Raw genomic sequence first — 23,667 nt, 5'->3', positions numbered from 1 at the left:
AAAAAACTAAAGTATTAACTCATGTTGCATTCCAAGTCTTCTGAAGTCATAAGATATCTTCATGTGAAGAACAGAGTTGATCTTAATGTTTTATTCATTGAAATGATGATCGCGCTCCTTTGCGAACAGAACACACACACGCGCACTCGTTCATTCATATTTCTAATTCAAATGATACACACGGTCGGAAATTGACGCGATCGGTCACGAGACACACGAGAGCCAATGGAATTTTACAATCAAAGCTGATGTAATGACGGATTTGGTCACGAGACACACAACAGCCAATGCTGTCAAAGCTGGCGTGACGTTTCTTCCGGCGGCAATATTTGAAATGTATTATTAATATTCGGCGGATGGACTCAGCATTACTGATCGCTTTTGGGGATTTTCTTCACACAAATCAATCGTTTGGCCTCGGAACACTTGGGATATTTGTACTTTCTGAGTAATTTGTGACTGCAGTCGTATCTGCCTGTTATATCCTGTTTTTTATAATACACAAATGGGTAGGTTTAGGGAAGGGTTTGAGTTACGTGTTCAAAATGTGTCTGAATATGTATGTGTGTCCACAAGGTAAATGGATTTATAAACATACTAAATTGTTTTTTTGAAAATGTAAAAATGCAGAATGTTTCTTGTGATGGTAGGTTTAGGGGCTGTGCGTGTGTGTGTGTGTGTGTGTGTGTGTGTGTGTGTGTGTGTGTGTGTGTGTGTGTGTGTGTGTGTGTGTGTGCATGTGTGTGTGTGATGGGTAGGTTTAGGGGCAGGGGCGGTGTAGGGGGATAGAATGTAACGGCGTTGATAAACACACTAAAAAGCGATTATGCGTCTTGATAGCACGCCAAAATGGCATACAAATTGGCGTGTCATATGCCATTTCATGAGATCAGTCTGTGAATGGAGAAAAAATATTACCACTTAGCGCCTCCGGTGGACGTTTCACCCAAAAAGTGCAGGTAAACGTACCTGGAGGTACATATTTCGGGTGTTGCAAAAATGTAGGCAGAGTCACGTATTTCCAATGAGCCTGGGTTGAGATCGCAAGCTCTCTACTCAGATGTAAATACTGGGATGCAAACAGCACGCTTTTCGGCGCCTCCCGCTTTTTTCACGTCAGTTTGGGTGACTTGTGTTAATCGTGCAGATCCGACAAGTTTTTTAAAAGGTGGGGAGGGGAGTGTCTGATTATATTTTCACCAACAATAATTCTGGATTGCCTCCACCAAACAGTAAATGCCCAGCTAACAATTTTAGGTTATAAGAACGTTTTCCTAACGCTCCCATTAAGTTATAAAAACCTTTTCTCAATGTTCTAGGAAAGTTAAAATGTCCAGTTTGTGAAACGTTGGAGACCTGGGATGGTTGTAACACGGGTCAGCTGTAACAACTCCAATATGTCCAATCAGGAACAAGCTACAAATCATCTAATTCACTTCACATATGCTCAGTTTAGTCCTTATTCCACATGTGATAAAGTAGAGCTCTGTGGCAGACATAGCAGATGTTAGAGTAAAAAAAAAAAAAACGTCTCAGGTTACATATGTAACCATGGTTCCCTGAGAGGGAACGAGACGCTCGTCGAAAGCGTCCCCGCAGAGGCGTTCCCGTAGCGTTTCGATGCAGCTCGAGTTCCCTCGATAAAGGGAACGTCTCAGGTTACTGAGAGGGAACGAGACGCTGCGTCGAAACGCTACGGGAACGCCTCTGCGTGGCGTTTCGATGCAGCTCGAGTTCCCTCGATAAAGGGAACTATTTTGACGTAAGAAAGTTACTTTTTTAACTTTTTTTATTTTTGTTACAGGAATTTCTGTTTTGTAGTTAAACACATCACATTTAAATATGCTTATGGTGTGTCTGTGTAGATATTTGTCATCCAAGTTGTTAGTTGCTAATGTTTTAGCTGTTAGCTGTAAGGTGGGCTAGTTCATGGCTACATGACTCTGGGTTAGTTGTAACAACAAGACTCAGAGTTAGTTAGTAACAGAGTCACACACAGATTGGGTGACCAAACGTACTGTTTTCCCAGGACATGTCCTGTTTTCAAGTTCTGTCCTGGCCCTAATATAACAATTTTCTATCCATACAGAGGGGGCATACTTTAAATGCAATTAATAAGGCAACTTTGAGTAAACTTCAAGTATCATTTGAGTATCTCATTGCCGGGCTAAGTGTCCTTTTTTCGGTAATCAAAATATGGTCACCCTACACGCACACACACACACACGCATGTTCAAGTGTTCAATTTCAATATTTTACTATGGCTAATTCTATGACTGACAGTAACAAACATGCTTACACACATAATACTTGTGTTCAAGTTTAATTTATTATGTTTAATTACTATGACTGAGAGTGACAAACACACTGAGACTGAGAGTGACACACGCATGAGTTATATTGAAAAGTTAGTTTTAAATAAAAATCTTTCACAATATATATATATATATATATATATATATATATATATATATATATATATATATATATATATATATATATATATATATATATATATATATATTGCCATAATCCTTATTTCATTATGTTACATCTCACCCCAGTGGATATCATAATGTTACATCTCACCCCAGGGTATATTACATCTAACCCAGACTATGGGGTGAATTGTAACATTTCACTCCTCGTGTTTGAAACTAAACCATGTTCGTATGTATAATACGCCATAAAATGCGTATCATATGCACGCAAAAAAACGCGTACCATATGCACACCAAAACTCATTTTGGCGTACGTATACATTCCACGAGATTGCAAACTCGTTCTATTTCTATGCATTTTCGTGAGATCAGGCTCTATTGTATAGTCAGGGATGACAGATTGATAAGCAGATATTCTATTGGATGTATCTTTTTACACTTTAGCACTTTACACTGCTAAAAGTGACTTTCCTATTGACCAGTGTTGCTCTCCTGAAAAAAAATAGTGAAGATCACACTGTAAAAAAAAGGCAAATTTTTAACTTTTGCAGTACAATCGACTTGGATGTTTAAGGTATTTCAACTTAAATTATGTTAAACTGACTTTAAAAATAGAGTTACATCTTGTATAACTAATAAAAACAAGTTTAACATGTCTTAACTTTTTTGTTAAAACAATGTAAAAACATATGTTCTCGTAACTTATTGAACATATAATTTTTTTACAGTGTGTTCTATGGTATCAGCCACTGCAACACATTTCCAGAATTAAATTTTACTCTGTGCCTATAGGGGTGGGCCAAGGATGGCAGGGGTTGGTGGCAAAGTTTCTGGATATTTGCCGTGGGATGAGGGCTTCCATTACCTCTCTCTTTTTTGACCATACATGTGTTTGCATCCCTGTAAATATTAAAGGATTAGTTACTTTAAAAGGAAAGAAACCCCTTGATTTACCTGACCTCAAGCCATCCTGGATGTTTATGACATTCTTCTTTCTTATGAACCCAATCAGAGTTATATTAATAAATATCCTGATGCTTTCAAGCTTTATAATGGCAGTGAACAGGGCTCACGAGTTTGAATCTCAAAAATGCACATCCATCCATCATAAAACTCCACACGGTTCTGTGATAAAGGCATTCTAAAGTGAAGTGATGAGTTATAAAAAAAGTTATAAATGAAAATTGTCAATAGGTATGGATGTATAATTTCTATTGTTGTATTTAGTCGTTTGTATTTGTTAACCCCAGGCTAATGTCTCGTATAAGTGTCTTTTTTTTCTTTTCTGCAGACCAGGAACCTGAACCCACTTTTAATACTGCCAGGCCCGTTTAAATTGTACCTTACTGTTACTTTTTAACCTCTCCTGTATACTAAATGAAGTTAATGAATGTAATATATAATTTTGTTTAAATTTGTTAATTTATTCGCAACAAGCAGAAAATGAAATTATTATATAACCCATTAAACCAAAAAAATTTAGTATGCAATAATTTATGAAATGTCTCCTTATATAGTTATATACTTATTTGAAATGTAAACATTTTTAACAATATTCCCAAGGCATCAAAATCTGAAGCACGGTCGCGTGCCTTCTGCATCACAATGAAGATGCACAGGATACTCCATTGATTTCAGTTGTTTGCCAATGCATCAGATCAAGACACATTTAATTCTTTGCATTTGTAAAAGAAGACATGATTTTATGAATATTTATAGGCTACTTTTAGAGCAACTAACTCCCACTCCTACACTAAACCTACACACCAAACTGTATTAAAGTATTAACTCGTGTTGCATTCTAAGTTTTCTGAAGTCATACGATGTCTTTATGTGTCTTAATCGGTGAAATGATGATCCTGCCACTCCATGAACGCACTCATTCATCTCATTCAAATGATACACAGAGCATGATGTGATCAGCACGAGACACACAAGAGCCAATGACCTTTCACTATGAAATCTGATGTAAAGGGTGCAATTTTTTAAAATTTGATTTATGCATGTTCTTCAGCGGATGAAGACAAAAATAATATCATTGATAATAATCAGACATGTTTCTTGAAAATTCAGCTTTGATCACATACATTAAAACACTGGTTTTGGTCTGTACGGCGAATTTTGCCAATCGTGATAACTGTGAGGGGGTGATTTTTTTATTTATATAAATCATTAATTTACATATAAAGCCTTAAATGCTGCATAATTAAGGGCGTGGTCACTTTGAGTGACAGGTGGATAGCCATTTATCCGCTGTTTGTTAGTGATTGCGTCACCTCAACCCCGCCCACGTCCCGTATCTTTGCCCATTTTCTTTTATCCAGCGTGATGTGACAAGGTAAGATGGCAATGGCCAGCTCATCTCTGCTTAAAAGGGTACTTCAGCGCTGGGAAGATTAATCTGTATTTGAACTGGGTCATTAATGTAGTAGAAATTTGAAATTATTTTTTAATTTGGTGCTTTCTAGACTGAGAAAAGACAACAATTCCCAGAATGCTTAGCTGCCCTACGAGGCCACTCTGAAATCCACCATTGTTTGATAAAACAATTAAAAACTGAACGTGTCTGTCAATATAATGTGATTTAGCCACGGAGGGAGTGTGACAGCACTAACGCAGCAGGAGTCAGATTACATTCATCATGATCAATGAGCTCTTGTGATGAGAACTGAGGTAGAAGCGACCGCGCTCGCGGCAGTAGTTCTCAGCACGTGTTCAGTCTGGCACATTTTCAGTTCATGCCTTTGAAAGCTTAACTTTTAATAGGAATTAATTTGAGAAGTTGACACACTTACTTTGCTCCGTACAGTTCCATTTTCATGAATGCGTGTGATCCCACTCCCCATGCGTGGGTTGAAAATGTGCAGAAATGGCTCCCTCTGCTGGCTGTAGTCTTTAGCCTCTCGCCAAAAATTCCTCCGATTATGCAAATTGACAATATTTGCATCATCGGAGGAATTTTCCAAAAATAAAAATAATACATAAATCTTGTCTCAGGGGGATATGAGGGGGAACCACGATCATTCGAATATACTCCAGGGTTTCTACTGATATAAAGCCATATGGTAATAGCTGAAGCAACCCTTTAAAAACTGCTCTTCAGAATCCAATGGGTGATATCAAAGACACTACATCAATATTTTTTTAAAACAAGTGATTGTTTGTAAGCAGGTGAATATGAAAAATTACGTGATCATCAACATTGAACATTATATAAATCAAAACTATCTAATGGTACTGAATAACATATGTGGACCCATGCAACAGTATCATGGGAGCGTATCACGCAGGCAGTGTGCATTGGATCCAAAGTAAAAACTGTCATGCCACGCAGCCGAGACGCTTACGCCACGCTTGCAGTGTGTCACCAGCCTAACTCTTGAATTTAAACCCACAAATTTTTTGCCGTATGAAACTGTTGAAAATAACATAACAATAACGAAAATAATAAAAATGTAAAAGAAATATATATATCATATATAAAAAAAAAAAATAAATAAAAAAAAAACTCTGCCAGGGTTGACTGTAGGGCAGGCTATAATTTTTTTAAAATAAACTGCATTATAGCCTACTCACCAAAATAAGGCTACTGGTTATTTGTACACAAAACATCTTTTTGCCAGGACAGATAAAATAGTGGTTGCGCCCACAATATTGATTCTGATGGCCTCAAGGCAGATTTATTTGACCCAGGCAACACATGATGCCTAAAATATGATTGGATAAAAGGTCTAATATAAACACAGAGCCGATCCTGACCTCCCTGGGGCCCTAAGCAAAATTCTGCTAAGGGGCCCTCCTACCTGACCCGTGAGCTATGTAAACCATTTGCCATTGCCATGCAGTTACACCTGACACCTCAGTGCTCCCTCATTTGAACAAAACAGTCAAAGAATGAGGTTCAAACAAACAATATTTATTGAACAGTATTTTCTATAGAATCTTAAGATAGTACTTACTGAAGACAGCATTACTGTTGGTGAATCTGGCTGTACTGGATCTGTGCTAGTACTGTCTGAGGCTGGATGTGGATCATCTGGGTCTGTGCCTGTACTGGCAGATGATCCAGCATCTCCTCTACTTACAAACTTAAGCATAGCACCTGCAAATTATAGATAACAAATTGTATAAGCTGCATCAGACCCATTCAAACGGGCTTCCACAGATTTCCTTTTATACATTTGCAAATATAAAATACTATTTAAACTATGGCTTGGCTCTTGTAATGTTTAACAAACTAGTGATTCAGATATTAATAATCTCCGTGAGTGATGACATACATCATTGTTGATATCAAGAATTCACTTTTGTGCAAAAGAACATGTAATCCCTGATATCAATAAGATAGTGTTACTAGTAAAATTCCACACTTAATATCAATAATTCATAATTGTAAATAGTGAACATTTAATCATTGATATTAAAAATGCATAAATTGTAAATGAATAAAAGCTAAAATGGCTTGCCATAGCATGCTACTGTGTTTTATATAATGCATGTTAAAGCAATATTTGATTCATTGTTATTATTTACTGAGGGATGTGCCTCCATATTGACCAGTATGTCCAGCAAATTAATATCAACATTTTAAAATCGATATAGCCTATAAATCAATAGTCAATCAATGTCAAATTGTCAATACATTGCTTTCCATCTTGCATAATTTGTGCAGTAGTTGGGTTTTAACTATACATTGACTAAGACTAGATATGCTTTCACTGCCTATGTGCACTTATGATGAGGAGGAGGACCATCATGCCCATATATTGTTCTGTCGGTCTGGTATCCACACAGATATTTCTGCTGGAAAATGCACGTTTAATTTCGTGCACGCGCATATGAACGCAAGTTCAAATGCGCGACGCGGATCTTTTCCGAGCTGCAGTAAACAAACACCGCTGCCCTTTGTCGTTTATCAAAAACAAAACAAAAAACAACATAGATAATTTTATTTCTCAGGCACAACGACACAGAACACAGCCCTGAAAGCGGCTGACATTACCTAGCTTATAGCTAGACAGACCAAGAGATGCATAGCCTGCATCTTAGCAAACACATCAGAGAGAGATGACCATAAACTTAACTTTAGGCTACTGTTATAGCCTATGCTGACATCAAACTTGGAGAGGAGAGAACACAAGTTTACCTGATTGCTGTTCCCGCAATTCACTCTCATGGTGTTTTTCCCCTCGTTTCATGGCCAGAATTCCGCTTAATTTTATCATCATTGTTTACAACATTGATTGACGCGCTTTGACACGAGGGGGAGGCGGGGCCTTGAGTAAATTGCGGGGCCCTACGCAGCTTGCGTAGTGAGCGTATAGGGCTGTTCGGCTCTGTATAAACAAACACTACTGGAAGCAGCAACCAAGAGAAAAGCTATGAAACTATGATCAGACTATTGTGAATAATTTAACACACATTCATGGAAAAATATAGTAAAATTTAAGTCAGTGATTCTGATAGTGATTAGGGCAGCAAAGGAGGCCTTGCTGGCCCTGCTGGCCCACCACTTTTAACTATGGCTTATTTAAATATATGTCTTTCAAAAACACTTATTTTCTCTTATTTTGTGTTTGTCATATAAATATGCTGTCAGAATTCACGGCTAATTTTAAATGGCCATCAATGAAAAAAAAAAAAAAAATTCTCATTACAGACATATCCTAACTTTTCAATGACTTTTGAAAGATTGTATAAATTCCCATTACTTTTTTCAGGACTGGAAGTAACTTAACATAACTGTAAACCTATTGCGTGTTTGTATTCCGTAATGTAGAACCTTTTCATCCCCCTAACATTCAAATATGGATTATACCTCAGGGCCATGCAAAGCTAAAATTACAAAGCAGTTCCTTTCACATCTAATTGACAAAGTCTTAATACATTTTCCACCCTAGGCAGCTATCAAGCCGTCAACATGGGCTACTTTCAGCAAACCACATATTTAAATATTTATTTTGACATATTTTCCCTCAAAGTCAAGGTGTACAGAATCAAAACCCTTTGTACAGCTGTTTCAATTTGGGCTGTGAAACTCACTTGCGTCTTTTTTTTAAAAAAGCAGCTGTACTTCAAATGACTTATTCACTGCCAGAAATGGGGATTTTTCGCCAGCTTCCTGCAGGCAATTGCATTTTCCACACATTCAAAACTTTTTTTTTTTAAACGTCAGCATCGCTTTTCTTTTATTCAGCATAGATCTGTGTCAACATTTAGCTGACATGGAGGACTCAGATTTTCCTCTGACAGCATTAGAGAGCTAAACCCAAAATGTATAAAGCGTGTACAATCGTGCTTTGCCCATGCTGACGGATGTCAGTTTTGTGAGTTACAACAGAGATGATATACCAGATTTAACACAACAGCTTTGATCTTTGTAAAATCATCACCTGTTTTTTTCAGACTTGTACTCTCCTTGTTGTAATGATTTCCTTTTTGTTTTCATGAAGCAGCTGGAACATACGATTTTTTTTTACCATTCTTCTAAAGCAGTGGTTCTCAAAACTGTCCTAGGGGACCCCTCACCAGTGCACATTTTGTATGTTTCCCTCATCAGACACACCCAATTCAAGTCTTGCAGTCTCTACTAATGAGCTGATGATTTTAATCAGGTGTGTTAGATGAGGGAGACATGCACAATGTGCACTGGTTAGGGGTGCCCAGGACAGGTTTGAGAAGTACTGTTCTAAAGAGTATTTGTGAGGTCAGGCACTGATGTTTGATGAGAAAGCCTGGCTCACAGTCTCCGCTCTAATTCATCCCAAAGGAGTTCAGTCGGGTTGCGGTCAGGACTCCACACCAAACTTGCTCATCTTTATGGACCTTTCTTTGTGCACTTGTGCACAGTCATGTAGGAACAGAAAGGGGAGCTGTTCCTACAAAGTTGGGAGCATGACGTTGTTAAAATGTCTTGGTATATTGAAGCCTTAAGAGTTTATTTTATTGGAACTAAGGGGCCAAGCCCAACCCCTGAAAAACAACCCCACACCATAATCCACCCTCCACCAAACATTACACTTTACATAATGCAGTCAGGCAAGTTCCGTTCTCCTGGCAACTGCCAAACCCAGACTCGTCCAACAGATTGCCAGACAGAGAATCGTGATCCGTCACTCCAGAGAACACGTCTCCTGCAAATAATGACCATTACCCCTGAAGAAATCAATGAACATGTGTTTAATGTTAAGTTGAAAGCAGATCGCTTTAATGCACCATTAAGCCTGTTATGCATGAAGGGACCTAGTTTCTTGCATTGTCTAGTGCATATTACATTCCATAGAGTTAAAATAAGGTCTTTTTCCAGCTACCCCCCACCCCTAAGAAAATGCAGACAGCCGCAATGAATGCACCATTGTGCTTCAGTTCATATGTTTAGATCATAACCACAAGAAAAAGGCCTGAATCCATTCCAGACGCCGCTTGCTGTGCCCTTTTACACAGGCTATAAATGCATTTCTTTTATTTGGGTCGATTATGGTTCTTCAAATCATAAGTAGAAAATAATGATCGCCATGATCAAAGTTTATGGTTATAATTTAAGTGAAGCACTTCAATAAACAGTTACAGGCAAAAGCCATCACACTGACCATCTTTATCCCTGGACACTGAGGTCATTTCTTATGTCTGAGGTGCATTCACATCATTTTCTCATCTCCATTACTGCCTGCACTCTCCGTGAACTTGACTTTTAGTGTAACTGCAAGCCGGCCGCTTCAATTTCACGTTGTTCCATTCATCACTCACTTTCTTCCCTCATTGTTTCTTTTCCCTGAAAACTCTTTTTGCCGTGTGCTTAAATGACTCAAGGTCAGATCTTAAGGGAGATAACATTTCAAAGGTTGACTGTCTTTTATTGTGCTGTTGTCCAATAAACAAAGTGAAAAGAGATGTGTGGGTTTATCTACTCTTCCGTCAGGTTGTATATTATAAATTCTGTAACACATATTTGTTCATTAGCACAGTATATATATATATATATATATATATATATATATATATATATATATATATATATATATATATATATATATATATATATATATATATATATATATATATATATATATATATATATTCCATTACCAGAAAAGATACAAGGTTAAATACACAGTTACAATAATTTAGTATGTTTTATAGCAGTTCTGCATGGAGGTGAAAATGTATTTCCATTTCAACAGTTTAAGAGAATTATGGCAACGCATTTTTGCAGATGGCACTGCATACACTTAGATATATGGGGACACTGCACTTGTTTCCAGAGAAACGCCTTGGCAGTCGTCAGGTGCTAGGAGGCAGTTTGTTCTGTGACAGTTGTGCGAAACATCCTGTCAGCTTCCAACACGGCTCATCATTAATGCCTAAATGATTACACGGCCATGAAACAAATACATTATTCATCAAAAAGACACTGCGGAAGAAAGACTACACACAAAGATCTCGCACCTAAATCTAACTCCAGACAATCAGACACACACACACTCCTGCTGTTCGCAGCACAAGATTTACATTACACTGAAAGCTTGTTTGTTCTATGGGTGCTGGGCTTGGTGTTAATGTCATTTCCAGCCTTTGGATATCTCTGTTTGTTCTTGTCATCGTCTGACAGATATTTTCTGGATTTCCGTGAGTTGTGCACTAGTGCATTTTACATTAGGAATATTTCATCCTAAGTGTTGTTTTCACGCATTTCATTTGTATAACAGACTCTTGCGAAAGGCCCCACATAAACAAAAAACAAATGACTTGTGTTATTTAAAACAATTTCATGCTTAAAAATAAAAATATGTTTCTTTTGGGAGAGAAAATCAATGGAGACTAGGAGACTAAGAGCAAATTAAATATTTATATGTGCCGAAATAAATAAGAAAGATTAGATCATAATATACATTTTAAATTAATTATTAGGAGAATTAAAATTGCCAAATTATGGAAATATGAATAATGTGTGTTTAAAAGAAAATTCTAAGTGAGCCCTACATTATAATTATATTAAAAATCTAAAAAGTCTTCGTCTAGAATCTGTATATTATTCTGGTAACACTTTACAATAAGGTACACCATTTGTTAACATTAGTCAATGCATTAACTGACATGAACTAATAATGGACAATATATGTTTGCAACCTTTATTTTGTATTAGTTAATAAAAATATGCATTTCCACAATGCATTACCTAATGTTAAAAGATACTAATTTTGCATTAGTAAATGATAGACAGACAGACAGACAGACACAGATAGATAGATAGATAGACAGACAGACAGACAGACAGACAGACAGAGAGACAGACAGAGAGACAGATAGATAGATAGATAGATAGATAGATAGATAGATAGATAGATAGATAGATAGATAGATAGATAGATAGATAGATAGATAGATAGATAGATAGATAGATAGATAGATAGATAGATAGATAGATAGATAGATTTGACTCTGGTAAAACATCCAAAATGTTTAATGCATGAGGCTTTTACAAAAAATAAACAAAACAAAAAAATGAATAAATAAATAAATACAAACAGAAAATAACTGTGATAAAGACAGTGTCAAACAGAGACATGTATGTAATTATTAATGTGTTTGTATAATTAATAATAATATTAAGAAATTATTATTATTATTATGTTTTCACTGCAAAAAAAGAAAGTTCTCAGTTCAGGGATCAATCAATAAATGATGTATTTATTTAAAAAAAAAAATGACAGGTTCATTTCAATTTTATCATTCGCTGATTCTCTAATGATTTGGACTTCCCAACGTATCAAATGAATTAATATTTTAAGATTATTGCCTCAGATGTAAAGCTTGGAAAAAAAAGAAAAGAAAAAAAATGCAATTAAATGATAAATACTATTTAATATGAATTTCAGCATTTATGAATTCATTATTAAAAGTTGTTTTTGATAGCATTTTCAAACTTTATGATGACAAGGACCCCCGAATATCATAAAAAAAAGAAATAGGGACCCCCTTCCTAAAATCCATCTGTACTGAAAATAAAAAATAAAATAAAAAAATAGCAAGTTTGCACACTTGAATTGCCTATATATAAACATGTTCAACTAAAAAAATTTTGTATAAGCAACATTTACAATAAATGCATGTAAGCAGTTTACGCACTGCGTTAATAATACCTCCTTACAACCTCAGTGATTCTCTGAAATTTTCTGGGGACCCGTAGAACCTTCTGGATGACCCCAGTTTGAAAACCCCTGATCTTATGGACCTGAGCTTACACGGACTAACAATTAACAGTTGTATTTTTAATAAAAAATGATAAAAAAGAAAAAAAAAGATGAATTATTACTAATACAAATGAATTTCTCATTGATGATTAATGTTAATTAATCCACTTACTAATGGAACTATTCTAAAGTGTCAGTATGGTAGCTTCCAAGGCGGTCAGCATCTCTCTTTCATGTAAAACTTTAACCAACAACCTAGAAAATAAAACAGTTATAAATCTAAATCCATCCAAACATCAGATAATAATTAATAATTAATTTGTATCCAAAATCTGCAATGCAGTGAAAAGATTGCACCCGTTTTTCTCAGAACGAGAGAAAAAGCTGTGTGCTTGAAAAAGCGTCATAACTCTAGCTTTTTACACGAACAATTTACGGCCTCCCGTCCTCCCTAATATCATTGCGTGCTCTTCTATCACTTTGTTTGATTGCAGCTCTCAAGGCGTCTACAAGTGTGTTTGAGTGGCCCCTTGATGGCTATTCTCAAGCCGTTTCCCTCGCCGAATGTACTAAAGCGCATGATTTTAATTATGAATCCAGAAGCTGAAACACTAATGAGGTCTATCTGCATTCTCATTGTATCCCATGCATGCTTCGTTTACCTTCAAGAACAGAGATGTTGTACAGGAGCTACAGCTATCTCTTGTCATTCAATTACGCACAACTAGAGAATAAAAGCATATGACCTCCGAGTTTTTAGGTAATTTATAAATATTAAATACGCTTGGTTATCCAAAATGTTAAACAAACGCCCCCTTTTTTTAAATATAAATAATATTTAACAATACTACTGAACAAGTATTTTAAAGAATTAAGCGTGTCACCCTTCAGTATTGCAAAATGCACATAATAATGAGAGCAAGTCAATCAAAAAGCATATCTTCTGGCAATTTGCTGCAATATTCCAGTTCAGCCGTCACAGCCTTTCAAGAAAATGAATGTGCCTGCGGGCCACGCAGTTACTCAAGAGATCTGAATACTGACTCTGTGAATCAAAGCTGCATCATGAATATATCATTACAGTACAGAACCTGCATAGAAAATTAACAAAAAAATTAACTTTTGCTGAAAATCAGCTATGCATTAACCAAAGGTGCAATAAGGAGAATTCACGTAGGAGAATTTGGAAGCTGCCTAAGAGCCTAGCTGAAGTGAGTAAGAACAGCTTGAGGACAAGCCCCCAGCAGCCAGAACCTAGCATCATTCCCATCGATTTCAATCTGGAGCCAACTACCTTCAAACTGCTCAACATAATTCACTGCCAATGGCATCAAAGTACTGCAGCGCTGCCGAGGCTCTCTGGCTTCAAAACTTTCTCTTCAATCAGTCAGTAGTCCTTTATCCCAGCCTCCACACAGCAATAAAGAAGTTATCATAATGCTCTGGAAATATATATCTGTAATGTATTCTCGCAGCTCAAATTGCATGCAAAAGACTGATTGCACACTTCCCCGACTTATGAATTTCAAATGCATAGGCAAAACGGCATGCACACAATTAAAAAAAAAAAAACAACACGCACATAAAGTATACTAGAACCAGCTGTATATGTAATGAACTCAATACATCAGCATCAATGAAACAGCCTCTCTCCCTCTCTTTCTGCGTGAACCGATTAGAGCTCACAATTTATTTCAAATCAAAGCATGACGTCTCCATCTAGAGCAGCAAGTGTTCTGCTGGTCAGGCCCCTCATTGATGTGCAAGGCATGTGCGGCTTGCCCATTCTCAGCCACACCAGGAAACAGCCACACAGAGGCTCATTGTACCACGCAAAGGAAATCACTCCATTTGAAAGTGGATGAAAAACATTCTCTCATTCAAGCACTGTAGTCAGTGCACTCTTTTTTTTCTTCTTTTTTTTTTCGAGGCAAACATTCACTTTAAAATCAAACTGCACAGATAGGTTGCAAACATTTTTTTAAAAGGTAATGAATTGTGAGTTAAAAGTAAATTTGTAATGTACCTCAGCGTTTATGAGTACAGCAATGATACAGAGACTTCTTTACATTTGTGTAAACAAGAAACAAAACAATTAATTAAAAATAATTCAAGAAATGCATAAACCCTATTTATTTGCCGATGGGAAACAATAAAACTTAGGTGATTTATGGTGCAGTGAACCGCTGCATCATTTTCCAAGTATTTAACTTCTCTACAATAAGGCATATTTAGAAATTCAGCACTAAAACAACATTATATCTCTACCAGCCGATGCAAACTCATTTTAGCACCTTGGACAGCAACCGCAATGTCCAGTCAAAGACGATCTCATTTAAATCTAGACATTAATGAGCGGACACATAAGGAATAACAGATCAAATATTACAGCAAGCAAGTTGGTGTCCCATGATATGTAAAGATTAGGAAAATAAAATAATCTGCGCCATTTGTTCTTCACTGACAATGCTTCATGGCACAGAAACTAGCAAGTACCATATATGCTGAGCCCCCCCGAAACACACACACACACACACTGCCGATCTTAAAGAGATCATCCTCGCTGCAGAATACTGCACAATCCACATCCATCACAGAATGCATAGGGAACTTAATTCAATTTAAGCTGAGATCACCTGATTTTAGAGCCGCAAAACAATATTCTCCCAACACTAGAGAACCATTTTACTTTTTTCCGTTTAATGCAATGGACAAATAATTCTATTTTACATAAAGAGTCTTAAAATACAGCACTTATAAAATTTCGATTAGCAGAAAGCAGAGATAAAATTCTTCAAGTGCAAAGGCACTTCTGGAACCAGGAATTTGTGTTGCACTCACCGATCCAACATGTTCTACAGGAATGTCATTTCAACAACCCTGTCGTCTGAGAGAAAATATATTTCATATTACAAAAAAAGCATGGAGCTGTAAGCTATACATATTCTTGCGACAACTGCTACAGTCTTTATGTTTCAAGTAGAAGAAATAATTTAAACCTTAGAGAAAATAATATATCATCTTTAAATTGCGGGTATGTATACAGCCTCTAAAAGAAGATGGAAGGCTTAGGTCTGTGGTGGTGTTATTATTGTCTCTTGTGGTTGAATACACAGATGATACAGGTTTACAGGGAGTCAATCTTACAACTGACTCATCGCAGTTTGTTTCTCCAGAACTTCGAGGTAGTCCGGCTCGGTTTTAAGCTTGGATAGCAAAGGATGCTCGTTTTTGGACTGTGCAGCATATTTTCTGGGGGTCCCGTAGAGAACAGTTTTGTTTAATCGATCCTGGTTGTGTCGTCGGGTGGTTTCGTAGGGTGGGATGAAAGATTTTTTGGGTAAAGTGCAAAAGTTATAGCTGAGTGATGCGGATTGGGGCAGATCTTTTGCTCTCTCCACAATGTTCTGATAAAGCAGTTCCGGTTCACGGTTGGCACATGGTTGCTTATCAATGAACTCCACTGTGCTTATGGTGAAAGCTGGGCTTCGATCAAGCTCCTCCTTCTTGGGTTTAAGAGGGCTGAAGCTCAGGTCCTTCAGGTTCCGAAAATAGGCCACCTGCTCACTCTCCTTCTGCATGTAGATGGGGTTCTGACACATGTGCCCCACGGGCGGAGGGATGTAGTTATACACGTGGTTGTCGCTTTTATCCGCATTGGCATCTGCATTGTACGAGCCATACTGTACTTGGAAGGAGTTCAAGTCTAAATGGTTATTGGTGCCCGAGGGAACGTTCTCCACTCCCTTGCGACGTTTGAGGACAAACACGAACAATCCTGCCCCGAAGCACACCGACAGAATGAACACAACGAGCAGGCCTAAGATGAGAACGGACAAGGGCACCTCTGGAGGCATCTCGGGCATTCTGTCCGTAGGGGTCACGGCAGAAGAGGGGGTCGCCTCGGTGCTCGAGCTCACAGCGGTTGGGGGTTTAGTCACAGAAACCTCGTCAGTCTCAGGGCAGATGGCATCATTTCGGAGGGAGCGCAAGAGCCGGCCTGCGTGCTTGGATGGCGAGTCGCACGTGATCTCATTCACCACTACGCTGGTGCTGGACAGCTCCATCCAGTTCTTAAGCTCCACAATGTCGCAGGTGCAGTCCCACGGATTCTCCTGGAGGTCGATCTGAATAAAGGCAGAGAGCTGGTCCAGCACCCCGCGCACTGGGAGATGGGAAAAATGATTGTTTCTGAGATTAAGCCTTGTCAGCATGGTACCTCCAAACACATTGTCGGGAAGGGATCTCAGCAGGTTATTATTAAGGAACAATAGTTGCAGATTCTGCAGCGAGTTGAAGGTGTGGGGTAAAATCTCTTTAATGATGTTGTATTCCAGGTAGAGATATTGCAAGCTCTGCAGCCCAGCGAATAAAGACTGGGACAGGCTTTCAATGTAGTTGCCATTCAGATAGAGCCTCCGTAAACTTGTGAGGTTCTCGAAGGCTCCGTCCTGGATGATTGCTATTCTGTTATTCCCTAAGTGAAGGAGCTCAAGGGAGCTGTACTCTGTCAGATCCGTTCTGTATATGGTCTGCAAATAGTTACCGGTTAAATGCAGTTTCTTTGGATACGATGGTTTAGGTTGTAGTTCAGAGATGTTCTGAAGTTTGCGCTCCTGACAGTTGATGTTTAATCCACTTTCCGGATTTTGCGAAGTGCACACGCAAATGCCTGGGCATGTCATTGGGACAGGTGAGCGCGTCTGGTACACCATAATAGGCCCGAATACATGTTTATCTCTGCTGGACGTGACACGTGGAGTGGGGCGGTATCTCATTTTGGGGGGGCGGGAGGCCTTGGGGGCTCTTGTCGGTGTGACTCGAGGCCGCAGGGTTGGAGACGGACCCTGATATTGTGAATCAGATGGCGGTTGCATCGCACGATGACTTGCGTCTCCAGGATTGCGTCTGGGGCAAAGGTCTTGTTTGATCAGCTGCGTGACATCTTTGCCGTGCAGCCTGAACGGCGTCTCACACACGATATCCCCCACAAAGACTGAAATTGTATCCAGCCAGGCTTTCAGGGGTATCAAATCACAAGTGCAATTCCACGGGTTCTCTTCCAGCTGAATCTCCATTATTCCACCTATATGCTCTAGAACGCCAGCAAACGGCAGCATTTTCAGTCGGTTTCCCCTTAAATCCAAATGCGTCAACATGACAAAGCGGAATATGTTGTTAGGTAGAGAGAGCAAAAGGTTGTCGTTGAGTATCAGGACTTTGAGTTTATTCAGTTTGTTGAAAGCCCCTGCCTCTATGGCACTAATGTAATTATAATCAGCCTGCAAATACTCCAAACTCTCCAAACCAGAAAAAGTGTCCTCTCTTATGATTTCCAGGTTATTATTATTGAGATGAAGACGCTTCAAGTTTTTTAACCCATTGAATGCCCCTGTTTTTATCTCCTGCAAGCCATTATTACCCAAATGAAGAGATGTTACATTACCATAATTGAAGAATTCGTTCGGGCTTATCTTGGTGAGAAAGTTTCCATTCAGAAAGAGCTGGCTGATTTTGTTTTGCGGAGGCTGGAACTGACTGACCGTGGTAAAACCCTTGTTTTCACAATTGATATTCAGTGCATTCTCCTTCTCCTCGCAGGAGCACCGGTTCTTGCAAATGTCTTTGGAAGTTTTGCGGCTGTCTGTCTTTGAAGGGAAACTGGTGACTGTTAAAATGCTCAGCAAGAGAATGTTGTTCAGCATTTTTACAGCAATAATGCCAAAAGCCCCAGCATTAATGTGCAAATGTCAAAACAGGCATGCACAGCCCCAAAGAAGATTTCAAAAGGCGCACAGAAGCGCACGGCTCTCCATTGACCCTCCTTAAATCCCAAAAGACGGAATAGAGAAGGCATCCATCACCGAGCTCACTGTGAACGCTGCCGGACCGAACATATCGTCGTCCCTCGCAGTGATAGTGAAATCCCGGGCTAATGAGCAAGCATTCATGCGGCAGTTTGAAGCGCATCTGAGGCACCACACTTCTGAGTCTCGGAGCTTAAGCTGTCCTTTTCACCTACAGCGCGAGAGATATTCACACGAAAGCAACTTTACGCCTGTGATCCTGCATGGCGACTGTCAACTTAACGGTGTGTGATGCGCGGGATAACTGAGCGCAATGCGAGCGAGCTTCAGAGTGAGAGAGATGGACTCCGCGCTTGCTCACTCCCACCAGGAGCGCGCGCCTCGGTGTGTGTGTGTGTGTGTGTGTGTGTGTTAGATGAGAGTATGTGAGCTCTGCGTGGAATCCCTACGTCACCAGACATGAGTGAATAGATATTTTCCTTTCCTAGTCAAAGACGTATTTTTCTATGAGAACAATAATTTTTGTTTTGTTATTATTATTATTATTATTATTTACAGAGCTGCATTCATCACTGCTTGATAAATGCTGCTTTAAGATGAAATTCGTGGCCTTATTTATTTGTTATATTGTATGATATTTTATGCTTTATTAATTTGAATTAGGCAAATTATTGTTTAATAAATGATAAGTTTATTTAAAAACATTTTTTAAGATATGCCTTTTTTGGTTTATTTACTTATAAACACCAATACAAACCTATTGTTCATAATTGTATCGTGTATGTATGAATAATAATAATAATAATAATAATAATAATAATAATAATAATAATAATAATAATAATAATAACAACAAGAATAACACGAACAAGAAAAATAAATAAATTATAGAAGAAGAAGAAGAAGAAGAAGAAGAAGAAGAAGAAGAAGAAGAAGAGATAATAATAAGAATAAAAAGGGAGGAATAAGAACGAGAATATGACTTTGTAGCACAACAAGGTTAAATGAGAGATAAATCAACAGAATAAAATCAGATTTCTATGCAGTGTGTGTGATTCAAGTTTTTGGTGTTGACAGAAGCAGTTGTTCTAATCATAGTCAGCCACTAGGAGGCGCAAGTAGCTCCAGAAATATGTAACTACATTTCCAGGGGTAGCCTAAAGACGGCGTCAGTAGGGTCTTCATATAAGAAACTATTTGCCCATGTTTACTTTGGCGCCTATTGCGCGTATCCGTTCCTCTTGTTTATTAACTGACTGCCGCTTGGCAAAGCGAAATTTGAGAGTTAATTCATGACTCATTGTAATATTAAGAACCATCTTAAATTGCAATTACAAAACACCTTCAGGCATAAGGTAATCTGTCATAAATTATTGATTTACATGCTGCACACTGGCAGTAGCAATCATGATAGATAGCCAAGAAAGGAGGATGATATGCCCAAGGCACTAAGGCCAAACTCAGCTAAATACTGGAGAACACCATCAGTTTTCAATCTGTTAGGAATGATAATAAATGACTCTGAGCAGAACAGAGTCTGCAGTAGTAGCAACATATTCCAGTACTTTTATATAGCCCTAATGATTTCTAATAAATGATTATATTAATATAATAATATATTAATTCCAATAAATTATTAATAATAAATAATAATTAATTCCAATATATATATATATATATATATATATATATATATATATATATATATATATATATATATATATATATATATATATATATATATATATATATATGTGTGTGTGTGTGTGTGTGTGTGTGTGTGTGTGTGTGTGTGTGTGTGTGTTATTTATTTTAAGAAAAGATAAAGATACTTAAAGAGATAGTTCAACCAAAACTGAAAATTCTGTCATCATTTACTTATGCTCTAATTGTTCCAAATCATCAACTTAGACAAACAAAAACCAGTCATAAGGGTTGACGTAAAGCTTGATGTATTTTTTGTTTACCTATTTCTTTTTTATGATATGACAATATTTAGTTGAGATATTTGAAAATCTGGAATCTGAGGGTGCAAAAAAAAATTGAAATATTGAGAAAATAAGTCCTTAGCAATTCATTACTACTACTACTACTTCTACTACTACTACTACTACTACTACTACTACTACTAATAATAATAATAATAATAATAATAATAATAATATATTTTTGATATATTTACAGTAGGACATTTACTAAATATCTTTATGGAACATGTACTTTACTTAAGATCCTAATTTTGTTTGGCATAAAACAAAAATCTATCATTTTGACCCATACAATATATTGTTGGCTTTTGCCATACATTGCCAAATATATGCCCGTGCAATGTGACTTATGAATGGTTTTTGTGGTCCACGGTAACATATCTATATAGTCTTATGACTATCAAGTTCTCCTAAAATGTTATATATGACACTGTAGCAACTCATAATGTAAAAACTGCACATAATGTAATAAGTGTTACATCATTATTGTAATAACATTTTCATAATGTAATAAGTGTTACATCATTATTGTAATAACATTTTCATAATGTAATAATTTTCTCAAAAAGTAATACAATCTAGAGATTATAATGTGATAAAAAATACATTATAATAAAAGTATTTAGTATTTAAGTATTTAAGTATTATTAACCCACAAAAAATTATTTTAATAGCTTTTAAAACATAAAAAATATTATTCCCCACAGTACATTTTTTATATTAAATTATACCCACACAATTTAAATACTCATGCAGTTATTATTATTATTATTATTATTATTATTATTATTATTATTATTATTATTATTATTATTAGTAGTAGTAGTAGTAGTAGTAGTAGTAGTAGTAGTAGTATTTTAATAAAAAAATATTCCTTTAGTACATTATAAATTCAGTCTTAAAGGTGCCCTAGAATGAAAAATAGAATTAATTATTCTATTAATATAGAATAGAAATAACATACAGTGAGTCTCAAACACCATTGCCTCTTCCTTCATATGTAAATCTTGTTTGTGAAAAACACCATGTAAAAACAGGCTATTTTCAACATAATGCCAACTGTGACGCAGTGGCTGGGATCCTTAATATGTATGTCCTCAACATTTGCATGTCAGCCCATGTTCATTTCAGGTGGAACTGCGCGTCTGAATCATCAGTTCAGCAGATAAATAAGCGTCACGCGAGGATAGCGAAAACGGCAGATCATCACGTTCTAGGCTGTGCAGGACTTTTCATACCCTTCCCACAGATAAACAATGTCAACAGTCATGGTTGATGTTTATTTACAATCGGCTACCACAACAATTTAATTCAAAGTTGTTTGTTTGCTCGGCCCATTTCACCACAGAAAGTTTTTCTATCATGGGGCATTATAGCAGGATTCGCTCAGCGTCTGATACTGAAGAAAGGGCTGATTCCAACCGTATTCCTGCAAGCAGTAAGTAGTGATTTTATCCACTTATTGACTGTCGAACCCATTTCGGATAAAATATAATGTTTCTTTGTAAGATAACATTATGATAATATCCCCTGTGTTGTCTTCAACGCAAGATGCTAGTAAAATAACAATTGGAAACTACAAGTAGCACACATAACCTCATAACACATAACGACATTTCCTGCCAGTGTTGTCATAAAATACAACAGTGGATATGTATGTTGATCCCTTTTGACAGATTGAAATCTAAATTTAGCCTATATTTCATCATCAACACATAACTCAGAAGCTAACTACGTTTACTACTGTTTAGTTGCTTACAGATCGCTCACTCGAGCCTTGTAGCTAACATCACCTTCTTCACCAGGTTGAAACAGTCATTTGACAAGGCTTAGTCAATTTTTTAAATAAATATACATTTTTGAGAACTGAAGTATGATTATTTTGCAGCGGGTGAGTAGTAAACATGACACCTATTTTACCTATTTTGAATGGCTTCTACATTACTTTGTTTGGCTAAATAAATCGACTTAAATCAGTACTCTTCTGTCAAACTGTAACGTTACTGTAAACAACATATTTACGTGCTACCCAGTTCGTGATTCAAAGTTGAGAAGCTATCATTGTAAAATCATTGCCATGATAGATGGTATAGATGTGTTAGCTGTCATTGAGCAGCAGATGAGTGAAACAGCCAATCAGAGCAGAGCTCAACATTAATATTCATGACCCTTCCAAATAAGGCAAAAACAGAGTATTACATCCTAGGGACAATTTCTAGGGTTGTAAATGGACCTGTAAAACTGTGTCTAGACAAATGTTAACCTTAAATAAGCCACATACCCCCTATTTAGATATTAGAGAACAATTTCACTTATTGTTTCAAATCATTCTAGGGCACCTTTAACCTGCCTACATAATCCACCAGATTGCTGATACTGCTACTAATAGTAGTAAGACACAAAATACACTGAAATAAAATTGACTAAAAAACCCATGTGATTAAATTAAAATTATTAAATGAATCATCCGTCAGGAAGAAACAAGAGCAAAATTTTAGGTCATAACTCTTGTTATCTTTCATTCATCTATATTTGACACTCACAGTTATTCCACTAATTAGGGATCATCAATCAGATATTTAAGGAGATAAAGGCCTAGCCTGCTCCCTTATGTTCACTTATGATTAATAAGGTCATCAAATATGGTGAAGGCAACATCAAAATGTGATTTTAAATAACCTCAAAGACAGACGCAGCACCATCTGCACACCAAAAGCCAGAACTTTTTCTATGCATTTATTGTAAAGTTAGATGCTGAATGACTCATCTAAATCTGTTTTCATATCACCTGACTGCATAGCATTTGTTTGACGTTCATCACAAAACATAAGCATATTGGCAAATGGCAAAACACACTGAAAATAGACGTGTTTGACCCTTTCTTTCAATATAAGCACTTTAACATTGCAGATTTGTAATTATTCTATAACAATCTGCCCACTTCCAGCAATTTTTACTATTATTATAGAGAGCATTTAATTTGATTCATACATAATTATCACTTCACGCAAGAGGAGACAATGTGCATGACATGCTAATGAAACATGCATTAGTGGGTTACAAGGAACTGATTCTATAAAAATGGCATAATTAACAAAAACAAAAAAAAGATGCCATGTTTTCAGACATTGAATAATGCAGTAAAAAGTGTATATGCATGTTTAAACAACACACTATTGATATTTTAACATAGGAAGAGTTCTGAAATTAATATTTGGTGGAATAACCCTGATTTCCAATC

General features: G+C 36.9%; 1 protein-coding gene and 1 long non-coding RNA gene across 2 annotated transcripts in view; both read right to left on the bottom strand.

The window, feature by feature from the left end:
* LOC137092391 (uncharacterized) overlaps window positions 1–8,113 on the bottom strand; it is a 40,581-nt gene extending 32,468 nt beyond the window's left edge. Inside the window, exons 1-2 of the long non-coding RNA XR_010908265.1 lie at window positions 7,588–8,113; window positions 6,401–6,543 (exon numbers count right to left, since the gene is read on the bottom strand). This is a non-coding gene — a long non-coding RNA (uncharacterized lncRNA). The remainder of the gene's footprint in view (window positions 1–6,400; window positions 6,544–7,587) is intronic.
* Window positions 8,114–14,641: 6,528 nt separating this feature from the next.
* slitrk2 (SLIT and NTRK-like family, member 2) lies at window positions 14,642–18,811 on the bottom strand. The gene has a single exon (XM_067457880.1). It carries the CDS (start codon window positions 18,334–18,336, stop codon window positions 15,775–15,777), a length of 2,562 nt encoding a protein of 853 aa, XP_067313981.1. The 5' UTR covers window positions 18,337–18,811; the 3' UTR covers window positions 14,642–15,774.
* Between the last annotated feature and the right edge of the window lie 4,856 nt (window positions 18,812–23,667).

This window comes from Pseudorasbora parva, chromosome 11, assembly GCF_024679245.1.
Source record: "Pseudorasbora parva isolate DD20220531a chromosome 11, ASM2467924v1, whole genome shotgun sequence".
Classification (NCBI taxonomy): Eukaryota; Metazoa; Chordata; class Actinopteri; order Cypriniformes; family Gobionidae; genus Pseudorasbora; species Pseudorasbora parva.
Note: the sequence above shows the minus strand (reverse complement) of the source record. Positions and strands in the feature narration are given on the sequence as shown.

Excerpts from the sequence above, each read along its gene's own strand:
- slitrk2 (XM_067457880.1), bottom strand. The coding sequence starts at position 18,336 with ATGCTGAACAACATTCTCTTGCTGAGCATTTTAACAGTCACCAGTTTC.